The sequence below is a fragment of the Oncorhynchus kisutch genome, linkage group LG12, assembly GCF_002021735.2.
Source record: "Oncorhynchus kisutch isolate 150728-3 linkage group LG12, Okis_V2, whole genome shotgun sequence".
NCBI lineage: Eukaryota > Metazoa > Chordata > Actinopteri > Salmoniformes > Salmonidae > Oncorhynchus > Oncorhynchus kisutch.
The window spans coordinates 22220189-22236143 of record NC_034185.2 but is presented as its reverse complement, the minus strand read 5'-3'; the positions used below and the strand labels follow the sequence as shown (position 1 = coordinate 22236143).

General features: G+C 41.5%; 1 protein-coding gene across 26 annotated transcripts in view; it reads right to left on the bottom strand.

Annotated features, from left to right (window-relative positions):
* LOC109900709 (triadin) overlaps positions 1-15060 on the bottom strand; it is a 70471-nt gene extending 55411 nt beyond the window's left edge. For 12 of the 26 annotated variants that reach the window (XM_031837121.1, XM_031837131.1, XM_031837129.1 and 9 more), the window contains exons 1-4: positions 14637-15055; positions 11250-11459; positions 4444-4500; positions 2350-2484 (exon numbers count right to left, since the gene is read on the bottom strand). In XM_031837121.1, the coding sequence (XP_031692981.1) occupies positions 2350-2484; positions 4444-4500; positions 11250-11459; positions 14637-14655 (421 nt within the window). In that variant the 5' untranslated portion in view covers positions 14656-15055. Of the gene's footprint in view, positions 1-2349; positions 2485-4443; positions 4501-11249; positions 11460-14613 lie in introns of all 26 variants that reach the window. The other 14 variants (XM_031837122.1, XM_031837132.1, XM_031837139.1 and 11 more) reach the window with 7 other exon arrangements.
* Between the last annotated feature and the right edge of the window lie 895 nt (positions 15061-15955).

Here is a 15955-nt window from a genome sequence, read left to right as displayed (position 1 = left end):
AGCAACAAATAACGTTTAAAGCTTATTTATTTAATAATTTGTTATTTAATGCTATGAATCTGAAGTATTAAGAAGGTGCCAATGCCATGGAGTCACAAAACCTGGACACTATGTTGTGCCTGTATGAGTGGTTAAAGTGTCTACCCTACAGTAAGACAGAAATAGTCTCTGCCCTTTGAGTCGTAACTCACAGACAGCTGTCAGACAGCCAGGCAGGTCAGCATCTATCTGCATTTCGTCCAGTGAGCTATGCATAGCCACCGTGGGACAACCCTTTCTTCTTACTTTCTCTGTCCCTATAATCTCCATTTGTCTTGCCCTCCATCCCTCCATAGACTCACTCTCTCCATCATTTAACAGGGAGCAGAGGTCACTGTTACTGTCACTGTCACTATTACCATATATGTGTGTGTGTGTGTGTGTGTGTGTGTGTGTGTGTGTGTGTGTGTGTGCACGCGCGTGTGTGTGTGTGTGTGTGTGTGTGTGTGTGTGTGTGTGTGTGTGTGTGTGTGTGTGTGTGTGTGTGTGTGTGTGTGTGCACGCGCGTGTATGCGTGTCAAGAAGGGATGCAGTGGGTTCAGTGAAACTTTAGTCTGTATGACAAAAACTTCTGTACCTTTGGATGATATTGTAGATGTGTTTGGAGGTATTCCCATGCTGCCATAATGAATGTCTATATGCATTTTGTATTGATAACTCAAATGTGTGCATAATGTGCCTGTCTCATAATAAATGTTTTTAACCACTACTGTACCTTGTAATTCACTCTTTCAGCCTAGGCAGAAAGTATTACTGATCACCAGATAGCAAACACATTTACATTTTAGCAGACTCTCTTATCCAGAGTGAGTGCCTACATTTTCAGATTATTTATTATTATTATTATTATTATTATTTTTGTCCTCTGTGGCAATCGAACCCATAACCCTGGCGATGCTCTCCCAACTAAGCCATACTATCATCTGATGCATCCTGATGATGCATAGCACATTACATGTTTTATAAATACAACAATATTACATCAGAAGCTGCCTGGATGACAACTATAAAGTTAATCCATCTGTATGTTTTCATTGATTCACTCCAGCTCTAATTGTGAGTGTGTGTACGTGTGTTTGTGTGTGTGTGTGTGTGTGTGTGTGTGTGTGTGTGTGTGTGTGTGTGTGTGTGTGTGTGTGTGTGTGTGTGTGTACATAATACAACTACATTGCTTTCTTCAGTGAGTTACTATTGGGACTGACATTCGTGCTACTCTCCTGCATTCACTTTATTGCACAGCAAAACTATTAGTCAAATCTAAGTGAGGTTTGCTTACATTATTTTGTTGTACTGTAATTCAATAACAGCTGCTGAACTGTACGTGTGGTGCTGCTGTTAAATTAACTATACACATTTGCTTTCCCAAATCACACTGATGTGTGTTCACTTCTCTGCCACAAATCATTACTGTTCCGCAGGAAGTTTGTCCCTGAACTGTGGTACTGTAGTTATCCTCCACACAGGGGTATACTTAGAGCTCCTGTTATAAGAGCTGGTAAATCGCTAGGTTGCCATTGGAAAGGACTATTATATCAAGTTCCTTCCTGGTTTAATAAGGCTGGTAGAAATATATCTTAATACCCAGCTGAATCACAGGCTAAGCTACGGAATGGAGACTAGCTCCTTGGCTGTTTTAGATGTCCTTTAGCTAACTGTAAACTGTATGTGCTGATGTTGTTGTGAGGGAACATACACTGCTGAGTGTGTTGTAGTGGTGAGTGTGGAGCAAGCCTGGAGATGAGATCTTAGAGAGAGAGAGAGAGAGAGAGAGAGAGAGGCAGAGAAGATGTGTGGTTGAATTCAATTTCTTTTTTCACACAGATGTGGTACAAGAGGTATCACAAAGGTATCACGCTGCAGGTCGAGAGCATTGTTCTTCCGTTTCAAAATTCTTCTGTGTGAAAGGCTGGAAAAAAGTGTCCCATTCTTTAGTTTGAAGTTTGGAATGTTGTTATTAGCTCTATGTCGATGGAGCTCTGTATTTAATATGACAATACATCATGTAATATGAGATTTGATAAACAAGCTCAGGTTGATATGTATGGACCTTCTTTCAACATACTGTGATTTACAGTATATATAGTATTGTATAGTGTTTAGAGGACCACAGGCTAGCCTTGGAGATAAGCCCGTGGCTGCGCTATGGTTCACAGGTTCTCAGTCTGACAGATTTATCCTGCAGCCAGGTGACTCATCAAATCAAAGTGGGCTGGCCCTTTTTCTTTTAGAAATACCATGGTGTTCTGTTTGTTATGTTACTGTTGTTGCTGTTATTTGGTCTATTAGTAGGGTAGCATGTGTGAAGTATACCTTCGATTTCCTCCTCCTCCTCAGGTGCTACCAGGTTGGAGGCAAAGGTCAGAAGCAGGTTGCCCCAGCCAGTGGACTCCTCCACTGCCTCGTTCACCACTTTCATGGGATCTGAGCTGATATGCTGAATGCTTCCTGAGAGTGTGGTGAACAGGCTGTGTGAGTTAAGACCCCGCACAACATAGCTACCTTACATTTACACACTCACTTCTAGAAACACTCCACTCAAAACTAGACTAAGGAATATTTAAAGAATACTTAGTTACCAATGTATAGAACTGCATTCTGTTATAGACAATAAAATATTAATTTAACAATATGCTGTGCTTAATCTGTCAAATGGAATCCTACACCGTTCAAATGTTCTATATGTAGGTAAATGCATGAGAACAAGCAAATCCCAGCAACGAACGGAATTCATACCCAGAAACAAACAGAGAAATTATATGAAGATGAATGTGTACATGACTATAAACAATAGCTTGTAACTAAATGACTATACAAATGTGATGTAGTATAACATTCCATCCATGGTCCAATGGGTTACTTCTAACTTCTGCTGGGGTTATACACTGTGGAGATGACCTGTCTGTCTGTCTGTCTGTCTGTCTGTCTGTCTGTCTGTCTGTCTGTCTGTCTGTCTGTCTGTCTGTCTGTCTGTCTGTCTGTCTGTCTGTCTGTCTGTCTGTCTGTCTGTCTGTCTGTCTGTCTGTCTGTCTGTCTGTCTGTCTGTCTGTCTTGTCTGTCTGTCTGTCTGTCTGTCTGTCTGTCTGTCTGTCTGTCGTCTATCTGTACATTTCCATTTAGTCGTAGGTAGAGACACGGAGTAGGAATGACATGCAAACATGCTACAGTACAGACTACAGGACATGTCAGACACCCCTGCCAGCATATTGTGTTAGTGACAACTCTCAGGAGAATCTGACTGACTGGTCTTTAGAGATTGCTCTATAGACTGTTTAGTGCTCATTAGCGAGCAATTACCAAAGCAGTATAATGGATATTCAGAAGAGAGTGGTTATTAGTTATACAATCTATATTATTGCTGAATTAGCATGAGTAGGTTAAGGAAACATGGCCATATTCAAGAAAGGACTTTTTGTTTCCTGGACTTGAAAATATTTAAGTGGGAATTTATTTTCTATGCAATTCTGAACAAATGGACGTTACAGCTATCGACAATATCAAAATGCTTATATCAAAGGTATTGAAAGGTACACAATATTGCTGAAGGTATGTGGACACCCCTTCAAATTAGTGGATTTGGCTATTTCAGCCACACCCGTTGCTGACAGGTGTATAAAATCGAGCACACTGCCCTGTAATCTCCATAGACAAACATTGACAGTAAAATGGCCCATACTGAAGAGCACAGTGACTTTCAACGTGGCACAGTCACAGGATGCCACCTTTCCAACAGGTAAGTTCGTCAAATTTCTGCCCTGCTAGAGCTGCCACGGTCAACTGTATGTGCTGTTATTGTGATGTGGAAATGTCTAGGAGCAACAACGGCTTAGCTGTGGTAGTCCACACAAGCTCACAGAATGGAACTGGCAAGTGCTGAAGCAAGTAGCGCATACAAATGTCTGTCCTCGGTTGCAACACTCACTACCGAGTTCCAAACTGCCTCTGGAAGCAACGTCAGCACAATAACTGTTCGTCTGGAGCTTCATGAAATAGGTTTCCATGGCCAAGCACACAAGCCTAAGATCACCATGTGCAATGCCAAGCAATGGCTGGAGTGGTGTAAAGCCTTCCAAGAAGAATGGAGGCTGTTATAGCAACAAAGGGGGACCAACTCCATATTAATGCCCATGATTTTGGAATAAGATGTTTGACCAGCAGGTGTCCATATACCTTTGTCCATGTTGTGTATTTATCATGACATGAGTTAATGGACTAATTAGTTGCCATATTAGTTGTTAATAGTAAATTGTATTATATTTAAAAATAATAATAATTAAACAAATATATGAATTCGTTTGATCTACTCCTCTAAAGTTAGTTGCAACGTTAAGTCAACTCAAACTCACTAAGGGCCTCAAAGGCCTCTAATCATCACAACAAAGTTAAAAGCATATTATAATGGCTTGCCTCTAGACCTCCCTGCCTCCTTAATTGCTTTCCTGACAGCGGGAGGTGGGGGGACCCCTGTTAGAAGCAGAGATATATAAGCAGTGACACAGGGACAGGGACAGTGAACAGTCTCCATCACATGCACATGATCAATGTGGGGAGAAGAACAAACTCCAGAGTGATGCGTCCTGGGAGGAGGAAACGGACTGTCTTACCACAACAACCAATGGCACAGAGACACAATTACTCACAATTCACAATCAAAGTATGGTGACAGAAGAAATAAAGGTCATCACAAAGACATTCATCACAATGGAAACAAAGATCGACATGACCATAGTGTAGAGAACACATCAACATACAAAAAGTAAACACCCACAATGCAATAGGTGTGAAAAATGGGAGAGAACAACAAAATGCTGTGCCGTAACTATAACGAGCACAGTATGTCGTTCACTCTTTATTGAATCTGACATACTGTAGCAACACTTGTTTTTTACATTTTCATTTAATCCCATTGACTTGATTGATTTGTTCCAAAAGCTAATGTGCAGTTATGACATACTGCTGTGGTTTGTATGATTTGAAGCATACCAATGAAATACTGATTATTCAGTGACATTTGCTTGATTGGCACTTCAACCTACGTCATGTAAATGAACAAATATCCCTCAACACTGTTGCATTTCAACCCCTCTATCTCTATTCTCTGTCGACACTGATTCCTGGAAGGATGACTTCAACTAAATACATAGAAAGAAATAACATATTACCCTAAAAGAAGTGGTAAGAAGGCAAGGGACTTGGGAGTGGAGTGGAATCAACCATACAAACTAAGTCTCTCATTATGGGAAGACTCTGTGGTTTGTTCTAAAACACATCTCTCTCTCGCTCTCTCTCTCTCTCTCTCACACACACTATCTCTCTCCCTCTCTCTCTCTCTCTCTCTCTCTCTCTCTCTCTCTCTCTCGCTCTCTCTTTCTCTCACACACACTATCTCTCTCTCTCTCTCTCTCTCTCTCTCTCTCGCTCTCTCTCTCTCACACACACTATCTCTCTCTCTCTCTCTCTCTCTCTCTCTCTCTCTCTCTCGCTCTCTCTTTCTCTCACACACACTATCTCTCTCTCTCTCTCTCTCTCTCTCTCTCTCTCTCTCTCTCTCTCTCTCTCTCTCTCTCGCTCTCTCTCACACACACTATCTCTCTCTCTCTCTCTCTCTCTCTCTCTCTCTCTCTCTCTCTCTCTCTCTCTCTCTCTCTCTCACTCTCTCTCTCTCTCTCTCTCTCTCTCTCTCTCTCTCTCTCTCTCTCTCTCTCTCTCTCTCTCTCTCTCACACACACTATCTCTCTGTAAAGGAAGCAGTGGTGGCATGACAATAGACTTGGTTCAACTCCAATTGGTCGCCTCCCGGGCTATGTGGTGCACATCAAGGGGAATAAAATGTCCTCACAGTCAACACACTCTGCTCATTGTTACAAAATGTCGGCTAAGTATTTAATTTACTGAGTGTTGCCCTTTATTGAAATGTCATGGTGGGACAAATTCCTATTAAAATGCAGTCATACCCAATTGCTGTCCACTAAATGGCTGTGTTATGGCTAGGTTCATCATTTCCAAGGCCAGCAAAACAAATCCAGTGCCTTCAGAAAGTGGTCTTTCCTCATTTTGTTGTGTTACAGCCTGAATTTCACATGATCAAATGCAGATGTTTTGTCACTGGCCTACACACAATACCCCATAATGTCAACATTTTTGTTTTTTGCAACAAAAAATAAATAAATGAAAAGCTGAAATGTCTTGAGTCAATAAGTATTTAACTCCTTTGTTAAGGCTTAACAAGTCACGTAATAAGTTGCAGGGACTCACTCTGTGTGCAATAATAGAGTTGAACATTATTTTTTTGTACTATCTCATCTCTGTAACCCACACATACAATTATCTGAAAGCCCCTCATTCGGGCTGTGAATGGATTCAACCACAAAGACCCAGGAGGTTTTCCAATACCTTGCAAAAAAGGGCACCTATTGGTTGACGGGTAAAAATAAAAGTTATAAATTGCACTTTGGATGGTGTATCAATACACCCAGTCACTACAAAGACACAGGCGTCCTTCCTACCTCAGTTGCCGGAGAGAAAGGAAACCCCTCAGGGATTTCACCATGAGGCCAATAGTGACTTTAAAACAGTTAGGGAGTTCAATGGCTGTAATAGGAGAAAACTGAGGATGGATCAGCAACATTGTACTTACTCCACAATAATAACCCAATTGACAGAGTGAAAAGAAAGAAGCTTGTACAGAATAAAAATATTCCAAATCATGCATCCTGTTTGCAACAAGGCGCTAAAGTAATACTGCAAAGAATTTGGCAAAGCAACTAACTTTTTGTCCTGAATACAAATTCTAATATATATTTTCAAGCATAGTGGTGGCTGCATCATGTTATGGGCATGCTTGTAATCGTTACGGACTGGGGAGTTTTTCAGAATAAAAAATAAACACAGGCAAAATCCTAGAGGAAAACCTGTTTCAATTTTCTTTCCACCAAACACTGGGAGATGAATTCACCTTTCAGCAGGACAAGGCCAAATCTACACTGGAGTTGCTTACCAAGAAGACAGTAAATGTTCCTGAATGGCCGAGTTACAGTTTTCACTTAATGGCCAAGTTACTATTTTCACTTAAAACTATGGCAAGACCTGAAAATGGTTGTCTAGGAATGATCAACAACCAATTTGACAGAGCATGAAGAATTTCAAAAATAATAATCTGAAAATGTTGCACATCCAGGTGGGGAAAGCTTAGAGGCATACCCAGAATGACTCACAGCTGTAATTGCTGCCAAGAGTGCTTCTACAAAGTATTGACCCAGGGGTGTGAATACTTATGTACATGAGATATTTCTGTGTTTTATATTCAATACATTTGCAAACATTTCTAAAAACATGTTTTCACTTTGTCATGATGGGGTATTGTGTGTAAATGGGTGAGAGAAACAATTTGTCACGAACGTCGTCAGGGAAATGACCGGACCAAGGTGCAGCGTGGTGAGCGTACATTATACTTTATTTTAAATGTCGCCAACAAAACAAGAAACAACCAAAAACGAATGTGAAGCTTACTAGGGCTATACAGGCCACTAACAAAGTCAACTACCCACAACTAAGGTGGAAAAACAGGCTGCCTAAGTATGTTTCCCAATCAGAGACAACGATAGACAGTTGTCCCTGATTGAGAACCATACCCGGCTACAACATAGAAACAGAAAACATAGAAATAAAGAAACGAGAATGCCCACCCTAGTCACGTAAAACAATTTAATCAATTTTGAATTCAGGCTGTAACACAACAAAACGTGGAATAAGTCAAGGGGTATGAATACTTTCTCATCACACTGTATTCTGTCTCAGGGCACACAGCCTTTTGTTTTACAATTCGATTAGTTTGTGACCTTGTTGAAATTAATTTAGCATGTTTCCCTGTTACTGTATGTCTCGGTGTCAAAAATGGAAAGTACTGAATGTGTATATGGGCGATGAAATTAGTATGACACTTATCACTGTCTTCAAAATAAAAGAATCATTCCAAAACTCTATTGGATATCCAGTTGGGTCCACTAGCATACATATTTGGTATGAAATTACGAGTGGCATGTACTCATAGCTATTCCCCTAAATTCCAATGTCTCTGGCAGTCTCTTTTCTGACAGTGAGGGGTTCAAATGAACAAAGAGGACCAGTCTATGAGGGAGTCTAGTGACACAGTCATCCTTCACAGAGAGACATGATACCACTCAATATCCTACAGGTGACCAAGTGCTACAGTAGCTACCTGTCCTGACAGACGGTTCTTAAAAGCAAGGACATGAGACTTGCTTTCAGTAATACTGTGATTCAGCATGTCGTCAAAGATTGTGGCTTCAAAGGCACTTTTTTAAAAGATTTATATGATATGGGTATATTTACATTTACATTATACTGTATGTGTACAAATTCTACTCACGCCAAAAAGTGTTAAGAATTGATATTTGTTATTTTTGGTCCTCTAGTAATTGTCTATTTTTGTTCTTTCATGGGTTAATCGATGGTGCCATGGTTTTGTGTGGTGATTATCACCCTCCCATTCCATGTGTTGTCCTGGGTCCATACAGTATCCCCTGGGATCATTTTTACCAACCTTAACCCCCCTTCCCTAATCGAATTTAGGGATGTGTGACCCCAATGTAGCCCCTTTGTTTTCATTAATAAGGCTACTGTTTAAGAAATTGGTTTAGGGTATAGTTTAGCTGTAGTTAGACTACTGACACCTAATAAATAAAAAATGTATACTTATGCCAAGGCTGAGAGACTTCGGTAGAAATAGCCACAGCCTCAATTTCTTCCCATTATTTCACATGGAATGGTTTAGGAGGTCATTCCTCCATAGATGACCATCGGTATTGGCCACATTCAATGCTCGTTATTATGCATTGTAGATGAAATCTATATCTCTCCTTGCAGGCTTATCTGCAACATACAATATTGAATCAGAAATATTAAACCACATCAGATTGGTGTCTCCTTCTCAACAGCAGCACTGATGTGGTTTCAATGTATGACTATTTTTTATTCATTTATTTTATTTCACATTTATTTAACCAGGTAGCCCCGTTGAGAAGAAGTTTACAACTGCGACCTGGTCAAGATAAGCAAAGCAGTGCGACAAAAACAACAACACAGAGTTACACATGGGATAAACAAACATGCAGTCAATAACACAATAGAAAAATCTGTATACAGTGTGTGCAAATGAAATAAGGAGGTAAGGCAATAAATAGGCCAATAGTGGCAAAGTAATTGCAATTTAGCAATTTACACTGGATTGATATATGTGCAGATGAGGATGTGTAAGTAGAAATACGGGTGTGCAGAAGAGCAGAAAAACAAATGTGGGGATGAGGTAGGTAGTTGTTTGGATGGGCTATTTACAGATGGGCTCTGTACAGCTGCAGCGATTGGTAATCTGCTCTGACAGCTGACGCTTAAAGTTAGTGAGGGAGATATAAGTCTCTAACTTCAGTGATTTTTGCAATTCGTTCCAGTCATTGGCAGCAGAGAACTGGAAGGAAAGGCAGCCAAATGAGGTGTTGGCTTTGGGGATGACCAGTGAAATATACCTGCTGGAGCGCGCGCTACGGGTGGGTGTTGCTATGGTGACCAGTGAGCTGAGGTAAGGCGGAGCTTTACCTAGCAAAGACCTATAGATGGCCTGGAGCCAGTAGGTTTGGCAACAAAAATGTGGCGAGGACCAGCCAACAAGAGCATACAGATTGCAGTGGTGCGTAGTATATGGGGCTTTTGGGACAAAATGGATGGCACTGTGATAGACTGAATACAATTTGCTGAGTAGAGTGTTGTAGTTAGTGAACCAGGTGAAGCAGTCATTAGAGAAACCAAGGCTATTGAGTCTGCCGATAAGAATACGGTGATTGACATAGTCAAAAGCCTTGGCCAGGTCGATGAAGACGGCTGCACAGTACTGTCTTTTATCGATGGCGGTTATGCTATCATTTAGGACCTTGAGCGTGGCTGAGGTGCACCCGTGACCAGCTCAGAAACCAGATTACATAGTGGAGAAGGTGTTAACATGAAGGCAATTGTGTATAAATTGAGACAGAAAAGTCAACTGAATTGACAGTTGTAAGTTATCATAGGCCGGATGCATGAGAGCAATTGTCACACAATTTAATGGGATGATTTTGCCTGGAAATAAGCCCTTAAAAACACTGTCAAATAAATCACTTAAGACTTAAAAGCTCATGTCAAGACTAATAGTGAATTCAGGTGAAAATATTGTTTTTTTGTCCTTTAATTGTGGTCTATTTTGCTCTATTACTTAAGCTGCACAAAAAAAACAAGCAAAACTCAAATTATTTTATTGTTGAGATTGAGCAATGTAAGACATTTAAACTATTTATGGAAAGATTAAGAAATATTTACAGCTTTCTATTCAATAGCACCGACAAGCGTTTGCAACTGTAATGAACTATATTAATCACAAGTCTGTGATACAATAACATCCCTACTGACTGAAGCAAAGCATCTCAAATCGTATCTACCAGTGCATATTTTGACTCATCCAAAAGTAAGCTATTTCACTCAAAGCTGTTTGACTGGGACAGAGGCATGGCTATTTCTGCTCACCCTCTCTCAGATAACTGTTGACTGTAACCGAACACAGCTGCTGCTGATAGTTCCCAGGCCCAGTAAACTGCAATGCTACACCCTATCTGTCTTTGTCATTGTCGGTCCTATCAGTAACCAGCCAATGAGCTCCCGGCTACCCTGAGAGCCCGCACACCGTTGGTAGGGCAGTGGCACTTCAGATAAAGTAGTGCCAGCCTGGAAACAACAAGCTACTGGGCCTTATCATGCTCCCTGAGCTCACTGCATCCCACAACGGCTGCTGTTTTAGCCATTATCCATGACCTTGTTTCACCCAGGCTAAATGTTAAGGCTAAATTAATGAACAAACCTGGGTAGAGGGGCTGTTTATAATTGGACCAAATCTATATCCACATCATTAAAAACCAAAGCCTAAATGACCAAGATGGATGATAACTCAATGCATGATGCATCACATAAACTACTGAGCAGCACTAGCCCCTTTTCATCCTAATTAGTACAAAGGAAAGAGGAAGTCTAGCTCTAACCTACAGAGGCCTTTGAGGAATAAGGTAGAATCCTAATGCAAAGAGTAAGTCTAAACTTGAACCTAACACAGACCTAGAAGTAGCATCCCAATGCATGATGGGTGGGAGCAGTAGGGGGACAGGTTCAGGACCTACCTGTGATGCCCTTGTAGTCCATCAGGTCAAACATGATGATGGCCACGCAGGACCAGGTGATGACCAGGGCTAGGACCAGGATCCAGGCCATGGGGGAACTGAAGGTGGTGTACAGGTCGTCAGTCACGGTCCTCTTAGACACCCTGACTAGGGGCTGTCCTGCCTCCCCGTTTTTGCTCTCTATGACCATGGTTGTGGTGGAGGATCGCGCTGGAAGAAAATAACCAAAGATAGGTTGGTGGCCTGATGCTGAACCAACCACGAAGACCAAGTGATTGGTTGAGTTTGTTTGTGATTAAACTGCACCGAGACAAGTTTCTGTCAGGTGAATAGCTAGACTGTGAAGGTACTGTATTGTAGTATACATGGTGCACAGTGTCAAAGTAATCTAATGTCTTGTATGGAATGTGTTGTCTCTGTGATCTTTGACTTAGCCATAAAAAAACATCTCTACAAATGACTATAAATCTCTGTAAAGTGGTGGATTTGGTGTTAAATGGAGAGAGCTTCCTTAAAAACAAAATATAAAATATATGACCTTTATGTACGCCATTCATTTGACAAGGCTACTCATCGATTTACCCGAATGTGGCAGACTAGGTCAGAACAAGCCATTGATTGTTGTGCAGCTGCAGTAGTTAGAATGCAGTGTTCATTTTCTCAAATTTGATATGCTGCTGTAAAATCAGGTCGGTGCAAATCAGAGAGAAGCCCTGGCTTGCGACATGGTCTCTGGTGTTTTCTCTGAATCGGCCCATGACAACGATAGTATCCGACTGAAATGCTGCTCCAGCCATCATGATTTGTGTGCATTCATGTGTATGAATGCATGTACAGTACCAGTCAAAGTTAGGACACACCTACTAATTCAAGGGTTTTTCTGTATTTTTACTATTTTCTACATCGTAGAATAGTAGTGAAGACATCAAAACAATGAAATAATACACATGGAATCATGTAGTAATCAAGTGTTAAACACATAAAAATATATTTTATATTTGAAGTTCTTCAAAGTAGCCACCCTTTGCCTTGATGACAGCTTTGCACACTCTTGGCATTCTCTCAACCAGCTTCATGAGGAATGCTTTTCTAACAGTCTTGAAGGTGTTCCCACATGCTGAGCACATGTTGGCTGCTTTTCCTTCACTCTGCGGTCCAACTCATCCCAAACACTCTCAATTGGGTTGAGGTCAGGTGATTGTAGAGGCCAGGTGATCTGATGCAGCACTCCATCACTCTCCTTCTTCATCAAATAGCCCTTACACAGTCTGGAGATGTGTTGGGTCATTGTCCTGTTGAAAGACAAATGATAGTCCTACTAAGCGCAAACTAGATGGGATGATGTATCACTACAGAATGATGTGGCAGCCATGCTTGTTAAGTGTGCCTTGAATTCAAAATAAATGACAGACAGTGTCACCAGCAAAGCACCCCCACACCATCACACCTCCTCCATGGAGATAATCACATACTCTGTGTCTGATGAGTCAAAATTGCAAATTTGGACTCATCAGACCAAAGGACAGATTTCCACCGGTCAATGTCCAATGCTCATGTTTCTTGGCCCAAGCAAGTCTCTTCTTCTTATTGGTGTCCTTTAGTAGTGGTTTCTTTGCAGCAAATCGACCATGAAGGCCAAATTCACACAGTGTACTCTGAACAGTTGATGCTCTGGGTCTTTGTTTCCTGTGGCGGTCCTTATGAGAGCCAGTTTCATCACAGCACTTGATGTTTTTTTGCGTCTGCACTGGAAGAAACTTTCAAAGTTCTTGAAAATGTCTGTATTGGCTGACCTTCATGTCTTAAAGGACTGTCATTTCTCTTTGCTTATTTGAGCTGTTCTTGCCATAATATGGACTTTGTCTTTTACCAAATAGAGTTACCACCCCTACCTTGTCACAACACAACAGATTGGCTCAAACGCTTTAAGGAGGAAAGAAATTCCACAAATTAATTTTTAACAAGGCACACCTGTTAATTGAAATGCATTCCAGGTGACTACCTCATGAATCTGGTTGAGAGAATGCCAAGAGCGTGCAAAGCTGTCATCAAGGCAAAGGGTGGCTACTTTGAAGAATCTCAAATATGACTTTTTTGGTTACTACATGATTCCGTATGTGTTATTTCATAGTTTTGATGCATTCAATATTATTCTACAATGTAGAAAATAGTAAAAACAAAGAAAAGTAGGTGATGAGTAGGTGTGTCCAAAAGTTTGACTGGTACTGTAGGTCAGTGAGTATGAAAGAACGAAAGAGAAAGAGAGAGAGAGAGAGAGTACGTGTGCTTGTGCTTGTGCTTGTGCATGTGCTTGTGCTTGTGTATTTGTCCAGCCTGGCCCAGTGTGGGATCAGGCCACCTGTTGGGTCTCTTCACCATTGCCTGCACCCCGTTGTCAGCCAAGGGGGATTATTGGGTACCCATGTCCCCTCAAACTGCTGACTCAAGAGGCTCTGCAGACAGACACCATATGTCCGGCTTCCTCTCACTTTGATTCAACAAAACACAATACACAATACTGTGACTTGAACAGTGTGTGTGTGTGTGTGTGTGTGTGTGTGTGTGTGTGTGTGTGTGTGTGTGTGTGTGTGTGTGTGTGTGTGTGTGTGTGTGTGTGTGTGTGTGTGTGTGTGTGTGTGTGTGTGTGTGTGTCTAGTATGTGCACTTGAGTGTGTTTGTCAGGTTTACAGTAATGGTATTCACAGTATGGTGTTATCCTGGACTCCAGGATTAGTGTGGAGGGGATAGTGATGGAATACATCACACAAATATGCTGTGCTGTTAAACATGTATGAAGCTCCAACACATCTACCTTCCCTCTCTCATGACCCATCGCTGCCTGAAGTTGACGTTGACGTCTTGGGAACCCTTAGTAGATATCCATGACAACTAATCTCAGATAGAGTCAGCCAACAAAACTGATCTGATTTATCCTCTCCTGGGTGCTCTCAAAATAGTCCCTTCTAGGTCAATTTTAAGTTTTGTCACCCTGGCTCAGGTTAAATCAAATCTGAGCCAGGTACTCGAACTGACTGAGGGAAAACAAGGTTCACCAGAAATAATTATTAGTTTGTTTCCCAAAAGTCAGATGACGTCTGTAACAGTAAAAATAGAGATGGATTATGCACCTTAAGTGCAAGACACTTAAAGCCGTGCTATCATCACAACTGTTTCAAGGCTGCAGAGCAAATAGCCAGTATGATACGCTACATGATATCCAGTATTTTTAGAAGCCGCCAATCATGAGATTCCCTTACAGAGCAGGTTCCAAAATGTCTACTGAGCTATGTTACACATCTGCTTTTAACATTTAAAATAACAAATTAAGTTACCCATAATAAGGAAGTAAAATGTAAAGACATACTTAGACTTGTGTAGATACTGTACCTTCGACTCCCTCAGTCATGCTGGTTTGAATATGTAATTTCAGCAATTAATCCCTTAGGGCAACAACAACAAAAAAGTTGTAGAGAAAAAAAGAACATGGACTGCCACCTCCCTAATCCTGTTTGAGTCCTGATCGTCAAGGATGAGTCCCTGCACAGAGCCCCTACAAGGAAGAACAGCCACAACCAAAAGATATTACAACTGGTGTCTGGACTGGATGTTCAATTCCCCTGAAGATGAAAAAGGATAAATATACCAAAGGGTCACCGTGACGGTGACCTAAGGTTCTCTGAAGAGGGTCAATTAAAGTCCAGGAGGGGGAGAGCAAAAGTTGAGGAGGAAAAAAGTTCCAGGGCTGACCAGAGGAGAGGTGCAGATGCAGCCTAAAAGTTTTCCCTGCCCATGATGGGTGTAGATCAGGAAGCATATAGGACAGGAGGGGGGCTTCAATGTAACCGTAGCCCAGGCTATTCTGCCCTGCCTGGGTTATTTTTAGAGCTAGCCACACCAGCTGTATTCTGCTTTACCTTTTTAGGCTAGGGGCGTGACCCCCTCCAACAGACCTGCACTGTCATGGAGTGGGGAGCAGAAGGGGCATAAGTATTCCTCTCCTGAACAGCCCCCTCCCTCTGCTGGCCTGGGAATGGGACTGGCAGACACGCAAGTCACGTCACTCACAGTGGAGTGTCCACAGGCAGGAAACTGAGGAAGATGTTTTTAAAGCTGATCTTGATTTAAAAATAATAATACAAATTAAATAATAGTAAAAGTCACAGTCCGGAGCTGTTCATCTGTCACAGGATGCCAGGGTGATTGCAGCCAAAGTGCTTTGTTTACCTTTGTGAACATGAAATAAAAGATACAGACTGGATTTACTGCCCTTTGGGACTGCATTACCTGTGAAGCGCTGTGTCCACATCATTATCTGTGTGCCAGCTGGGTCAGTCACTGCCCACTCAACAGACTGGCACCTGGCAGCCTGATTTAGGCATGGTTAGTCCAATTATTCATAGATTATCTTTACAACTGTAAGACCAAAGCATATCTGATATGATGGTTGGAATATAACCACTGACATTGTATGATTCTCAGATTCATGTACATCTCAAAACATGAATCAAAGTCACAACAGAAATCCACGACAACGGATGCTGCTGTTTGATTTTGTCCGTCAAATGCCCCACAAATCTGGAGGAAAAATGTTGCAAATGTAAAATGTAATGCACTTGATCTTTCGGGAAGAAATGTCATGCATTTTAACCTCCCTCCTCTCTTGGCAACCACACACCTCTGCTGAGAAGCCTTTTTGACAAGCTAAA